The sequence below is a fragment of the Lycorma delicatula genome, chromosome 1 (genome assembly GCF_047948215.1).
Source record: "Lycorma delicatula isolate Av1 chromosome 1, ASM4794821v1, whole genome shotgun sequence".
In the NCBI taxonomy this organism is placed as follows: domain Eukaryota; kingdom Metazoa; phylum Arthropoda; class Insecta; order Hemiptera; family Fulgoridae; genus Lycorma; species Lycorma delicatula.
Genome location: NC_134455.1, coordinates 88,380,140 through 88,396,233, shown reverse-complemented (window position 1 = coordinate 88,396,233; position 16,094 = coordinate 88,380,140). Strand labels below are relative to the sequence as shown.

General features: G+C 30.9%; 1 protein-coding gene across 1 annotated transcript in view; it reads left to right on the top strand.

Moving 5' to 3' along the window:
- Window positions 1-1,458: 1,458 nt before the first annotated feature.
- Polr2B (RNA polymerase II subunit RpII140) overlaps window positions 1,459-16,094 on the top strand; it is an 83,686-nt gene continuing 69,050 nt past the window's right edge. The window contains exons 1-4 of the mRNA XM_075357694.1: window positions 1,459-1,678; window positions 7,601-7,824; window positions 11,188-11,392; window positions 15,075-15,202. Coding sequence (XP_075213809.1) covers window positions 1,660-1,678; window positions 7,601-7,824; window positions 11,188-11,392; window positions 15,075-15,202 — 576 coding nt within the window. The 5' untranslated portion in view covers window positions 1,459-1,659. The remainder of the gene's footprint in view (window positions 1,679-7,600; window positions 7,825-11,187; window positions 11,393-15,074; window positions 15,203-16,094) is intronic.

The following is a 16,094-nucleotide window of genomic DNA, read 5'->3' as shown; positions in this document are numbered from 1 at the left end:
ATGTTTACTCTAAAGTTAATTATTAAAACAGTAACTAAAACAAACACTTTAACAAAGTATCTAGTCTATAGAAAAATGCTTAAGCGTTGTGGGCATATTACGGATTTTGACTGGAGAAATTAGTTGAAACCTTAAGATTTCTATGATTATCCTTGCCAGGTTTTAGAATAAAACTCATCCAAATAACTGATGTATGTAGGATATAACCAAAAATCAGTAGCTTTGAAAAGCTATTAGAGATAGAACAATGAATCTGCTCGCCTAGATTTAAGTTTGTTAAATTTCGTTATATCTTTTATACTCATACAAAAATGTTTGAAACAAGCTAAACTCCGATGCTCCACATGCTAGGATGAGGCGTCATAGGGCACAAGGACAAATAGGTTCACGACTGAATGATTAGGGAGTCCTCTGTGCATGAGGGGGTCACCCAGACATGATAAAACCGTGGACACTCTGCCTTGTCTCATGATTGCCTCCCAGTAAGTATGATGCATTGTATCATGTATTGTGGATATACTGGATCATTGATTTTCTGCCTGCTTTATGATTCATGTGTATTATGTTATTACTGTTTTTTCACTGTACTTGTAGTATTGTATTAGGTTTTGCTACTGCAACTGATCGTATCATTATGTTACTTGTTAGATATAGATTGTGCATGAGGGTGCCTAATCATGACTGTATGATTGTGTGTATTGATGCTGCAGGTCTTCGCTGCTTCTTGTTGTAAGAATGTATCTAGTTGTATGAACTTTGGTATATATTATGATGTATTGTATTTTATTGTATCATAGCAATTGTGGAGTATGACTGTGTGTGGACGATCTCCCCCTTCCTGAAGTATTGCTTCTTTAAGCTGTGCCAGAGGTGGAGGTTTATTCGTCGGTAGTTCGCAGGACACATTTATTAACATCTTGCGGAACCTGTTAGCGAGCCCGACACTGCTTAGGCGCCCGTAAATGCGGTTCTTCGACCACGTAAAAAAAAAACTCCGATGCTCCATTTGAGGCTTTTCTGCAGTAGCCGACTCTTGATTTTCATCTGTTAGTACACACATCCCTGGGATAGTTCCTCTGAAGAAATTCGAAGGTGTTTTTACCAGAGCCCACCGGAACATTCTAGAGTGCTAAATGATTCAATGAGGTAAACAGTTAACAGCATGTAAAAAATAAAATGTTAAATACAAAAAGAGAAATGTAAACTATTTTGTCACCGGCTCAGAAGAAAAGTTGATTTACTGTAATACAAGTAACAGTGAAAATTATAAAGCAAATGGACAAGCAAAAATAGCAATAAAAGTGAAAAAAAAAACACGGTTTATGATAACAGTAGCAGTAATAATTTCAAACCGTGAAATGTATATGTAAGAAATGTACAGTTCAAAGAAGCCGTGTCAACCAAATAAAACTGGAGCTTTAGTAATCTACATCTTGTAGCTGTTGTTAGTGGGTTAGTAATAAGCAGCGGTTGACATCTAGGGCCAGTTTTCTGCTGAACTGTGAATGTTTTCAACTATGTTGTTAGTATAGACTAAGTCATTTCTATGGTTTTTGTTTTTAAGCAAGTGAATATGATGAACTTTGAATAATTTTACTGAATTAGAAGCAAATTACCAAAGGATTTTTCTATTATATCCGTGTAATTTACATAGTGACTATGTACGAATTAGATGAAGGTAAGTGTTTTAATTAAATCGGGTTATCGAACTATTGTTGCATTTTTATTTATTGAGTAGGATTATAACGTTAATTAATCTAGATAATTTTACAGTGTTTTTTAAACAGACTTTTGTAATGCTGATTACGTTGCACTTGTAATTTTGTTTTAAAAATTACATAATATGGTTTATTTTACTTTTCAACGTTACGTGTTAGTTGAAACCAGATTTTATACTGTAGTAGATACCAAATTCTTACAAATTAACCCTGCTGTTAAAAATGTCCTTGACAATTATAAGCAAATTATTTTCTATAACCTTCAATAATTTACAATTTCTTAATATATAATAGGTAAATTTGTGTTATTGTTTGTACACTGATGGACTATTGTTCAGTTCATTTTTACAGAATTTTTGAGTTCCTTTCCCTATATTTTGTTAGTGAAATTTATTATTAAAGATATTTACGGAGTAAATAACTGTAAAAGTAAAATCCAATTGAGTTTAGGTCAAGCAAAGATAAGGTTAGATTAGATTATGTTGGTTAACCCACCGGGTTGGTCTAGTGGTGAATACGTCTTCCCAAATCAGCTGATTTGGAAGTTGAGAGTTCCAGTGTTCAAATCCAAGCAATAGCAGTTACTTTTATACAAATTTGAATACTGTCACTTGCTAACCATGCTTCACTAACTAAAGGTTAGAAAGTGTAGATTATGTTGACATACATATGATTCATCAGTAAATGGAGTCAACATAATCTAAATAAACATCCTATGCTCGCTAACAGACATATTTTTTTGTTTAATATATTGTAATAATACTGTTTTTTGACAAAGAAGTTGCATCAGAAAAGTGGCAGTGTTATAACAACCAAGTACCTATTTTGTCAAAGTCCGAGATAAGCCTGTAATTGTGTATATGAGTAATAACACTATATCTTTAATAAAAATTTATTCCTTAATGTTTTAGAGCATTATACTTATTGCATATAGTACATAGATACAGTATCTTTAGGAAAAGTATCATTATCTATACTATTATATAAAGTTGAAGGGGTTTTTCTTTGTTCAGAATAATCGAAAAAACTGCCCAATCGATTGCAACCAAATTTTTACCCATGTTTCTTAGCATAGCAGACATTTTATAGATATATTTCATCTCAAAAAAATTCAGGAAAATATTAAAAGCAACAACGTTAAAAAAGATAATGCTTCACTGCATCCATACATAGTATGGAGCACTCCACTAGGCGGCAAATGTGTTGTGCTTCACACAACTTTTTACATAGTATATTGTTTCTTCACTATGTGGCAGACATGTTGCGCTTCATGTAACAACAAAGTTTGGTCTACTTAATCACGAGCATATGCTGCCAGTAATCTTTAATTATTGAATATCACACAATTTTAATTCATTTCTTTGATATACATATATAGGTACATACATATAGTTAGGTAATGCAGTTGTATTTGATTTCTCAGGTAGTATGATATATTGGTTCTGTGATAGGTTATAAATATTTGATTATTCTAATTTATAAAATTTTAATATTTATAAAATATGTAAATAAAAATACAAATATAAAATGTAAATTAAAATAATATACACTTAGAAATTAAATAAAATAATCTGTAAATTAATTGACAACAGACTGCTTCTAACGAGAGAGAGTTGTGGAGGTAGCCATATGCAGCTGCCCAACTTAATGACCTGCTGCACCAATAGCAGCTAAAATAAAAGTGTGAGCATGTACGACCTACAAACTCATGCAACATCCTCTTTTACAGAGATTGATTTATCTATCTATTTTGGCGGTATTTGTTTCTAAAATCATGCTGAAACAAAAGAGACATAATATTGATAGAAAATCTACAGATGCAAGGTGCAAGGTTGTATAGCATTAACATGAGACTAGAAGAGCATGAGGCTCTATTTTACGATGTTATACAATATAGGAAAGCCACTTTAAAGTTCAGATCTGCTTTTGTATATGATCCTCATTTGGATTATATTAATAGTAAAGATTTACAAATTGATGCAATTATTAAAATATGCAATCATTGTTTTATAAAAAAAATGGAAAGATGAAGCATCTGGCATGTGTTGGTCTTATAGGTCTTATAAGTTTTACTTCCTACACTTAATGAGCTGCCAGAACCAATCAAGAGTTTAGTTTTAGGATCTCATTCTTTGTCAAAACATTTTATCAGTAATGTTAGAAAATACAACACTTTATTTCAAATGACTTCTTTTGGTCCTAAACAAATTGTAGAATGCATTTTATACCCACATTTGAAATTCAAGGTCAAGTTTACCATCGCATAGGGAGTTTATTGCCAGCACCTGGTGTCGATCCCAGTTTTTACAAATTTACTTCCTTTCTGATGCCAATCAAACTTCTCTTTGTCCTAATATTGTTCCAAACTTAAAGAAGGAAATAACAGCACTCCAGCAAGTTTTACTGTAGTTAAAGTGCAACATTGGATAACGTGAAAGATTTTAAATTAATAATTAATGCTGTTCGTGTACCTGTTAATCAGCATAGAGGTAGTGCCCCCTGAACCCCTGAAGAGGTAGTGCCTACCTCTTGACAGCGCAGATAACTGTCCAGTCTGTGATGAGGAGGAGACTCCTTATCACATATTTTTCCTCTGCAGGAGATATGAAACTGTGAAAGAAGAGCTACTACATACACTTGACAGAGATATGTTCCTGCCTAAAGATCTGCCGATCATAATGTTAGGAAATCAAGAACACTGGAAGGCAATTGCAGCCTACACGAAGACAGTCATGATTGACCTCAAATTGAGGGAGGAATCATGTATTTTCACAAGGCGTAGGAGGGTGTGGGGACGAACAGGCTTGCGATTGAGAAACTAAGGTGTCCCACAAGCATGTGGGGGTCACGAAAGAGCAATGAGGCCAGAGGGCGCACTCCGTTCCCTGCACATGAAAGCACATTACCCTGCTTACTGACGAAATCCTATAAGAGCGGTACAGGAAGGAGAGGGCAGCCAGGGTGGAGGTTTAGTCAAAGAAAAAAAAAGGGTGCCTTAAGATGTGGCCTATAAGTCTGTCTCTTTTTTTAACTATATTTTTCCAAATTCTTTCTTCATCAGTTTGCTGCAACACCTCTTCATTTGTCTCTTTATCCACCCGACTGAGTTTTAACATTCTTTTATAGCACCACATTTCAAAAGCTTCTAATCTTTCTTCTCAGGTACTCCAATCATCCAAGTTTCACTTCCATATAAAGCTACGCTCCAAACATATACTTTAAAAAATATTTTCCTGACATTTAAATTAATTTCTGATGTGACCGAAAACTCATTATATTACTGACCGAAAACTCATTTCGCCTGTACTGTTTGGCATTTTATATCAATCCTGCTTCATCCATCTAGTAATTCTACTAACCAAATAACAAAATTCAAGTCAGGTGAATATGGTGGTTGAGGAACTACAGGAATGTTTTTCTTTGCCAAAAGCTCATTAATTGAGAGTGCAGTGTGACAAAGTACATTGTCATAATGCAGCATCCAGTTATCTTTGATTTGAAAGAACTTGGAAGTATTAATCTTCCTAAATTAGCACCTGATCAACATCAGGAATTTGATGATATAAATGATAGTGTTACTAGCAACAACCCCAAGAATTTTTTAGATGTTTCTGGAGGCACTGGGAAAACTATCTTAATCAATCTGCTTCTTGCTCAAGTTCAGTCAACTAAAAACGTTGCAATCACTTTAGTATGATCAGGAATAGTTGCTACATTTATAAATGGTGAGAGAACTGCACATCCCACTTCTAAGTTGCCATTAAATGTTGCATGTGGGCAAGAATCTGTTGTTCTATTTGTAAAAATGATCCACTTGGACAAATTTTGCAAGATGCTAAACTTATAGTGTAGGATGAATTCACAATGAGTCATTGAGCTCATATTGAAGACATTGATAAAACCCTTCAAGATATTAGATCATGCAGTAAATTACTGGGTGGTATAACTTTGGCAACATTACCTGTCACCACGAAAATATCTAGGGTTGATGTTCAGGCATGCTTAAATCATCACCCTTATGGAAATTTGTCCACACTATTAACTTAAGAACCAATAGGAGAGTTCATCTTTGGGGTGGCGATCCTAACTTTCCCTTACAACTACTAAACATTGGAAATGGGACTCTTCCTCACAATGATGGTTACATCTGTTTATGAAAACATTGGTGTCAGTGTGCATACAATGGATGATCTCATTTCCAATATTTATCCAAAAATTAGTAAGCTTTTACAAATTTTTTGTAACATTCGAGTGGCTTTGTGAAAGATCTATAATAACTCCTCAAAATATTTCTTCTTTTGAAATTGATAATAGGATTTTAGAAATAGTTGAATGTCAAAGTAAGGAATATATCAGTCTGTAGATTCTGTAACCATTACTGAAGATGCAGTCCATTATCCTCCAGAATTTTTGAATTTTCTTAATCCTGCAGGTTTTCCAGCTCATAGTCTCCATCTTAAAATGGGAGTTCTGAATACTTTACTATAAAACCTTAATCCTCCAAGGTTATGTAACAGCAAGAGGTTGCAAATCAAAATTGTGCAAAATCACATCATTGAGGTTACTGTTTTTACAGGTCCAGCTGCATGGGGAGCTTGCTCTTATTCCTCACATCCCAATGATTCCAACAGACTTACCATTTCACTTCAAGAGAGCTGCAATTCTCTATAAAATTTTCATTTGCTATAACAATTGATAAACCACAAGGCTGCCAGACATTCAAGCACATTAGTATTGATTTACGATCAGACTGTTTTTCTCATGGACAGTTATATGTTGGACTTCCCAGAACTGGTAATTCAGAAAGTCAGTACTACCAAAAAATCAAAATGCCACAAAAAAATACACCCAGAAGTGCTATCAATTTAATACTGTTAGAAAATGGGTTGGGCGACACCAACCCATTTTTAATATTGGGTGTCAAGATTATAATCTTAGGCAACACAAGGGATGCTACATATATAAAATAATGTTGAGTGATCAATGCCCAGCAAAAATTACTGATGAAAATTTTCAATACAAATTTTTTTGATGAAGATTTTGTCCTTATGGTAAGTGCATACTAAGAAAATTCATTTTGAAATTCCAAGTTTAATAGGTTAAAATAGAGTAACAGTGAAATTATTTTCATTTTTTTTATTTCTCTGTAACAGATGTAGATGTCAACTTACTCTTTGGTGTGTGTAATCTTAATATGAATATCTAAAAATTGATTTCTTCATTTTTTGAAATTCAGAGATAAAATTTTATAATGGATTTTTTATTTTTTTTAAATCCTGTTATTTTTTTATTTCTTGGTAACAAATGAAGAAATCAATCTGATTTTTGGTGAGTGTAATCTTCATGTCAATAAACCAATTCTAGATTTTTGAAATTTGACCTTGAAAGGGGATGAAAAAAGTAAAAAGATTTTGAATAATGATTGTAAATTTTCCCAGTTCCAACTATAGTAAATGATATATTTAGTAGATTTGGGCTTGCAAGTACTCCTCAGATAAATATTTAAAAACCATTTTCCAGTTTTTTTTAAATTCCTGTTTTTTAAGGGGTGCAAAGTTATACAGTGCTGTCCTCAACCAATACAGCCACTGTGACTGTGTGACTGGCTGCACCTGCCTTCAGTTACTTGACTTAAGAATATAAAATAAAAGAATTGACCACTACAGGAAAGGCAAGTAATCATATAGCACAGGCGAAGCTGCGATGGGATGCTAGTAAATATATTTTGTAAAAAATTGAACTTCAATTTTTTAATATCTACTAGTTATTTTTGAGAAATGAAAATATTTACAACTATCTTACCTGTAATGTAAATGATTTAATATTATTACACCAAGAGCAATTCTTTCTATCAGTATTAATGATCTTTTGTGCATTTTTAGATCAGTATGAAGAAGATGAAGTTGAAGAAATATCAAGTGAACTGTGGCAAGAAGCCTGCTGGGTTGTTATTAACTCATATTTTGATGAAAAAGGTCTCGTACGGCAACAGTTGGATTCATTTGATGAATTCATTCAGATGTCCGTTCAACGAATTGTTGAAGATTCTCCTCAGATCGATTTACAAGCAGAAGCGCAGCATGCTCATGGAGAAATTGAAGTACCGGTTAGTAATTTAAATTGATTGTTTTGTTTATTAAAATTCTCCGTACAGGCCAGTTCCCTGAAATTTAAAAAGGTAAGTTATTGGTGTTATATAATGAGGATTAGAAAGGATTAACATTAAATGATGCTGGCCTCTGTGGCACGAGTGCTAGCATCTCGGCCTTTCACCCAGAGGTCCTGAGTTCGATTCCCGGTCAGGCGTGGCATTTTTCACACATGCTACAAAACACTCATTTCATCCTCTGTGGAATGAATTGCTTTACTGCGGAACTGGAGATTAAAAAAAAAAAAAAAAAAAAACATCTCAGACTTAGTATTAGATTATTTAATATAATTTTTATTTTGGTAATTACCATCTGTTTTATTATATCTGTTAGCTTTCCACACTAATGCATTTTGTATCAAATATTCCTCTCCAATAGCATATTTAATTATTAGATGGCAAATAAATTACAACAGTAGACAAATATATAAGATACTAATTAAAATAACAGCACTTAAATTTATAAGATGGCAGGTTATTGAAGAAACTTGTTCGTCTCTCTTAATGACAAAATTTTGTGTTTTTAAGAAGGCCATTGTATATGTGTTTATGAAGGGACCACATTCTCACTTTTTCTTTCAAGAAAAAATCACTGATACCTTCTGGTAATTCAGAAAAAAAGGAGTTTTATTTGTACAGTTTTTCTGTACTCCATTGTCAAGATATTCAAACAATTTTTTTTTAAGTGGGGAATTTTGAAGTTGTAAATTGAACAATGAAAATTTTAATTGTCTTTTCATATATGTAGTACATATTTTTAGAAGTTCCTACTTGTTTTTGGGTTCTTTTTATGGATAAGAACGCATCAAATCACATTAATTTATACTATAGTAAATTTAAAGAAATTTTTTAATTGAAATTCAATCAAAAATTATAAAACAATAAAAAAGTGATAAAATATGAGGGTTGGACTAAAGAGAAGGAGAATAGATTTATAACACGCTAACCACATTAGGTAAAGTCCAACTTGATGCTTTTTTCAAAGTAATCCACATTGAGCTATGTGCACTTGGCCCGATAAGTATACAATCCAGAAAGAGAAAATGAATTTGTTCTACTCTCTTTTTTGGCAAGCTATGCTATGTTATATCTTATCTTATCTTATCTTTTATCTGTATTGAAAATAATAGTATTGAAATACACAAAACAAGCAAACTTATATTTCAGTGTTGGAAGAGAAGTAATATGGATATTGCTGTCATTCATGAAGAATTCCATGCCAGATTTCCAAATTTTCTACTCAGACCTTCAAAATTTCTATGACCGAACATGAAAGTATGGGATGTTTTAAAATTAAAGAGCTCTCAAATGTTACCATACAGGCTTCCATTAGGCTGGAAATACACAGAACAAGTTTACAAAAGATTCTACAAACGTTTTAAGTATTATCAGTCAAGATTACTTCATATACTTTATAAAAATGATTTTGACAGAATGTTGAAATTTTGTGAGGAATTAATTATTTGTCATTAATTCATCATTTATATAGCTCAGTAAGCTACTCCGATCAAGTATGCTTCAAATAGAGAGTCTTAGTAAATACTAATAATTGTGTTCAAGAAAGGTTGAGAATGAATAATATTTATATATTGATAAAAATCCTTGCATAATCTATTTCTTCTTCATAAGAAGGAACTTAAAGTATCTGCATTTTTTTTTTTTTTGGTGTGGAATCGCAAAATAAGGAGTGTAAGGACATTATTTCTTGACAGAATTATGACAGATGATTCATATCTTGAGATGTTGTCATTGCATATGCAATGACAAATATCATGCTTGGCAGCAAGATGGGGCTCATTCTTATTATGCTCTTCGTATTAGAGACTATCTCTATTAGACTTTTATGAATTGAATAGGATGCTGAGGAACAATTGAATGACTCAGCCCATTCATGTGATTTGATGTATGATATTTGGTTCTGGGAATTTGCAAAAACATGATATTTTCTTCAAATACAAATGACCTGAATCACCTTAGGTTGATTATTGAAAAATCAGTTGATTTTACATATTGATATAAAACTTTATTCAAAAAGTGTAATTCAGTAGTTAAAACACACCTACAAATTTATAAGGACAAGAGTATAAAACATAGAATACTTCCTCTCATATGTTCTGTATTAAACATGTAATAATAAAAACTTTTCCTTTTTTTATTAGCAGTTGGGAAAATGACCTTCAACTCATTGATGTGTAAATATACATACATACATGTTATTAAATATATATTCGTCTGTCTGATATGCTGTTCAGTTACCTTTAGTCTTGTATTATAAGTATGGTCTGATTTACCCATTTCATTGTCAAAAATATGATTATTAAAACACATAAGAAGATTAAATTATAAAGCAATGATAAACTCATACTATCCAATTAAAAAGTAACAATTTATGGCAAGAATAAGTGATTGGCAATAAATTATTTTTAATTTTGTTTGTGCACTGTAAAATTGTATTCCACTGCATTAAAGTTTCCACAAAACATTATATCTAAACAGCTACCTAAAATTGGTAAAATAAACCATTTTAAGTGTTTCTTGTGAGTCCACTAATTTGTTACAATTCTAGCTTTGTTGCTACTTTAGTAGGTGAGTAATACATATCTTCAATATTAGCAATTAAGATGTCCCATACCTTAAGTATTATCTCTATTCTTAGTTGTTAGTATTCTCAGAACTCACTGTGTAATTTACAACATAATATTTATTAAGATACCTATGAAGTTATTTGATTATCATGGATCTATAATAATTAGTTCTGCCTTCAGCAGAACTAAGAATTATAAAATACTAAAAAAAAAAAAATAATAATAACTTGAACTGGATGTCATGTCAAAAATGCTGGCATGACATTTTTTAGTTAAAAAAAATATAGTATTATTTATACAAATAATTTAAAAAATGAAGCACTGAAAATTTGTTAAAAAATTATTAAGAATAAAAAACCTAACCAAATTTACTTGTATTATAAAGTTACAGCTAAATTTAAAAGCAAAGATCAAATTTTTATTTATCAAAAAAATTTGTTTCAGACTAGCTGAACAAAATACAAGTAAACTTAAATGAATTAATCTTTTAAAAGCAGTATTTTACACTTTGTACTTGATACAAAAGCAAAGATACAAAGTACTACTTAGTACTAATTTGTGTTTTATTTCTATAGTCCCAAACTGTAAAGTGTACATTCATTTAATTTTAATCTGATAATTATTAGAAATGATTCAACATTGAAAAAATACCTATTAAAAATTGTGTATTTTGAATGCTTTAGAAAAAATGAATACTTATTATAGATAGTGTTTCTGATGTTTATTATTTTTTTAGCCTAGGTACTTGTTGAAATTTGAACAAATTTATCTTTCTAAACCGACCCATTGGGAAAAAGATGGGTCACCTTCTCCTATGATGCCAAATGAAGCCCGTTTACGTAACTTGACATACAGTGCACCATTGTATGTGGATATTACGAAAACATTAATAAAAGAAGGGGAAGATCCAATTGAGACACAGCATCAGAAATCATTTATAGGTAATTACACTAGTCACCAAATTCAAACTTTTTTTGGATAACATTGATGAAAATAGCCGTTTAAAGTATTTTGTGGCCATAAATTCAAAAATGAATATTGTAACAGGTAACATTTTTTTTTTTTGTTACAGGGTTGTGGGTTTGACTAAAAACAGAAGAAGACTTTTTGTAATATTGAATAAAAAATATATTTACACCTAAAATATGTTGAATCTATTAAAGATTTTTTTTATTTAGAGCTATGTGCAATAAAAAATGTAAAATGTTATCCTAAAGGCACCATACAGTGACAAAATATTACAATTTTATCTCTTGTGTTCAGTAAAATCTTATCTTTTTAAAAGCCAGCAGCAGCCGCCTATCATAAATAGGATCCAACATCCCTGGTATCATGTTTCCATTGTCTTCATAAAATCTCTCTCCTTGTTCATCACTTACTGCACCCAAATTTTCCAGAAAAAATCAAAATGAGAATGTAAAAAATGACATGAGTGCATTTTTAAATACATGTGACATCCTAGTAATTCATAGGCTTTTAAGAGTTCATCTATGAGGGTTTTTTATAGGTCTCATCTATGTTATTACCGAGAAATCCCTTCTCTACACTTAGAAAACAGTTCCAAGCTACTAATTCTTTGTAATTTAATTTTTTTTTTTTTAAAAGGAATTACTTAAAATTTTTCTTATTTAAGGTCCAGTAAAGATGTGTTCCCTTAGTTTTGCACCGCTTAACTGGGAAAATATTTCTTTTGAGTACTTGAAACTATTATCCTCTTTGTCCATAGCACAAAGTTTTTCATTAGTTCAAGCTTTTGGATCAATGAAGAGAGCATATTTTATATTTGAAGTACCTGGTTCAAAAGAAGTTTTATGAGCCCAGTCTTTCTTAATGAAATGTTCTTGTGTTATCTGACTGTCCCTGAGGCATAAAAAAACAACCACAGTTTGTAAAATCCCCTTGAAGCCCTATATTACTTTTAAATCTCTACAAATATACCACTGATACCATTCATATTTAAGTTCATTTAGTATAGTAGTCAAGGTATAGTTTTCTTTCATTGTCACTGAGTAAGCTATTAAAGGAATATATGATTTTTCATTTCCATTATGAAGCAAGACTGCTTTTAGGCTATATTTAGATGAATCTATAAAAATACCCCAAATAAAGGTATATGTTCTATATTAAGTTGATTCATTAAACCATCAATATCATAACTTTTTTGAGTTAAGTGAAACACATGTGTTTTTATCTAACAAGTTCCACTATTGAAGTGAACCAAGAAGTTCAGCTTTTTGTTTTGACAAACCCAGGTCACATACCAAATCATTTAATTTATTTTGAGTAATTAAATGAGGCTCGCTAGTGGTTGGTATAATGATATAAACGTAGGATCACCACTACTGGTGGTCTCAGGAAGTTGTAAATCAGACGCTGGTAGAGAATAAGAATCATCAGGAAGCATAACATAGTCCAAATTTAAAGGCTTGATTGGCACCAGTAATTCCTGGCTGTAAGGAATGGGCCTCAGTGCTGAAGGCAATTTGGATATCAATTTTTCCCTTTTGTTTTATGAATACCCCTTTGTTTTAATAATGTAGAAGTATCAATCACTTGCATGGTCATAAGGTTCTCTTCATGTCATAGGATCAGCAAACAGCATAGAATTTTTCTTGCCATTTTCCACTGCACTAGATTTACATCACAACTCACACAGTAATGAGAAGCCCAATGTTTATCTTGATCTCCAATTTGACACTTAAAATATAAAACATAGGTTTTTTAACTTCCTGAAATATAGATCTAGCCTGTGACTTTAAAGTAAATATTCCATATATATATAATAAAACTTATTCTCTGGATTTTTGTAACATTGACAACTGGAACTTGACATTTTATATAAAATACACAAAATCACTTAAAGAAGTTTACTGTACGCAAGACAGAAACAAACTAAATTTTAAGAAATATAACGGAGTCTTTAAAGATAAGCAGAATGCAGTGGAAATACCCAGTAAATCCAGCTGTAAACGATTCCAGGTAATTCAAAATAGATACTCAGAAACGGGACGAAGTAGGACATTTGTATCAATAGATATTTTAATAGCTAGTAAAATGAAACATAAGAAGTGTGTTTTCATTAATGTTCCAAAAGTCATGTCAATCAGTGTTATAAATCTTCCATTTGCATAACAGTTTATTTTTAAGTTTCTATTCGTTGTAATGATAGAAATTTTGTCAATTTTTTTTTTAAAAGATTATCCAAGACCAAATTGATTATTGGCCAATTAAAGTAACTTTTTTAAATTCTTTCATCAGTTATAAAATGTTTCAGATAGTTTCACTGTCTTAAACATATATTTTATATTATTTTTTGTTAATTAACTTAAAAAATAATGTTTTAAATGTAATAATTTCTTTTAAGTTAACATTATTTTCTGCTGAAGCCGAAATAATTTTCTGATAAATAATTTAATATAACTATTTTTGAACTTTAGAATCCTATATTTATATGATAAATTTCATGTTAACATTAATTGTTGCTGAGCAAGCATCATTGTCGCATAACTGTATCATTATTTAGAGGATGTAGGGAGAAAGTCCAGTGGATTTTTAGTAACAAGCAATCAAAATACGTAACAAAAAGCTCAAAGAACATTTTAAAAATGATTAGTGAAAAATAAAAGTTTAATATCACCAAATGTAGCATAAAATAATTTAATAGGCGAAGCAATTTATTTTGAAATCTCATGACTAGTTTTATTTCTATAGTCTCAAACTGTAGTGCACATACATTCTATGTTGAAAGTAGGAGATTTTTTCAAAGCTTATTATTCAATAGCTCTTCACGGGAGATAGTAGTATCTTCATCATTTTTAATGCTAAGTAATGAGCTCCAAAAAGATCTGGAAGTATTATTTTCAAATTTTGAAAATGAGTTGTTAATTTTTACATAGAAATTTATAAAAAGAAATTTTACCTAGAGCTTAGATCTTTTATAGCAATAATATGTGGACAATAAGAGAGGCTAAAAGTAGAAACAAACCTTTGAAATGAAATAATAAAAGAATTTTGAAATTAAGTTTTGTTAAAAAATGTTTGCGAAAGAAATATTTTTAGATAAATTAGAGAATAAAGAAACCTGAGAAAAGGGTTTACTTGAATAATTATTTGATGGATGTTGTATTAAGATAAACAAGTTTTGTTAATTTAATAACTTGAGAAAAAGTAAATACTAATTGAACGTTTGTTTGGAAAGTAATAATTTATGTAGAGGAAACAAATGTTGGAATATGTTAAGTACAAAATTAAAGGTGATGATGTAGAAATTATGTTGACGATAAGCATAAACTTAAAGAAAGTATGTCAAATCGGTCAAGTTGCATAAAGTGATATGAAAAATAAATAAACCAACTGTTATCAGATTCCTTACAAAATGAGCAGTGTGAAGTTTAAAATAGAATATACTTACCTAAATTGTACAAGTTTAATGACTCGTGCTTTAATTTATTATTATAAGGGACAGTTCTATTATTATAACTGCTTTATTATTATAAGGGACAGTGAAAAAGTCCTTGATAAATATTATCCCTTAAAATTATAATAAAACACTAGAATCTTTAGAGAGTATGTTTTATAAGCTAAATATCGGAATAATATGTTTTTCTTTTTTTTTGTTTCAAGGTAAAATTCCTATTATGTTGAGATCAACATATTGTTTATTGAATGGTCTTGTTGATCGTGATCTTTCTGAATTGAATGAGTGCCCTCTTGATCCAGGTGGTTACTTCATTATTAACGGTTCAGAGAAAGTGAGTCTTAGTAAACAATTATAAGTTTTAAAACCAAAAGCATATGATGTAATAAGTAACTTTTTATATTTTTTTTTGTTTACTTTGTCTTCAGTCATAGATTATAATTGCCTTTAAAAAATGTACCTAGAACTTTTTTCCCTAGTTAGTGTAAAGAAGGTAACACATGCATAAATAATATATCTCCATATTCTCCATGGTGTTGCTATCCATTGATAGTGTTTCTGCCTTTCATCTGTTGGTTCTGGCTACGAATCCTGGTCAAGCATGGCATTTTTCACAAGCTACAAAATTCATTTTCATCAATGATTGTTGTCAGGCATCAGCCAGTTCCTATACAAATAATTTTTTTTTTTGTGTCATTAAATCTAAAATCTATTGTCATAATTGCCGCTAATCTTTGCCATTGAGTAGTATTAACATTTTTTCATGGGTGATAATATCTTTGTAAAATATATTGTTTTTTTATGTCCTAATAATTAATTATGTATTTTGTGAAATCCGTATTTGTTCTTTTTGTCTCATTTTCTGTAATCATTAACCTGTTGGCCTCACATCCACCATACCCATACAACTATATTACGTTGCCCAGACAGCCTAATGTGGTAGTTATGTGGTTTTGAGTTACTGCCTGTTTTGAGTTTTGCACAAAGTATAATTTAGTAATTGCCAACACCCAATTTAAAAATCATAATAGAAGAATATACACTTGGAAAAAGCCAGGCGATACTGCAAGGTATCAGATAGATTATATCATGGTTAAGCAAAGATTTAGAAATCAACTCGTTGACTGCAAAACTTACCCTGGAGCAGACATTGATAGCGACCATAATTTGGTGATAATGAAATGTAGATTGGGGTTTAAAAACCTGAAGAAAAGGTGTCAGGTGAA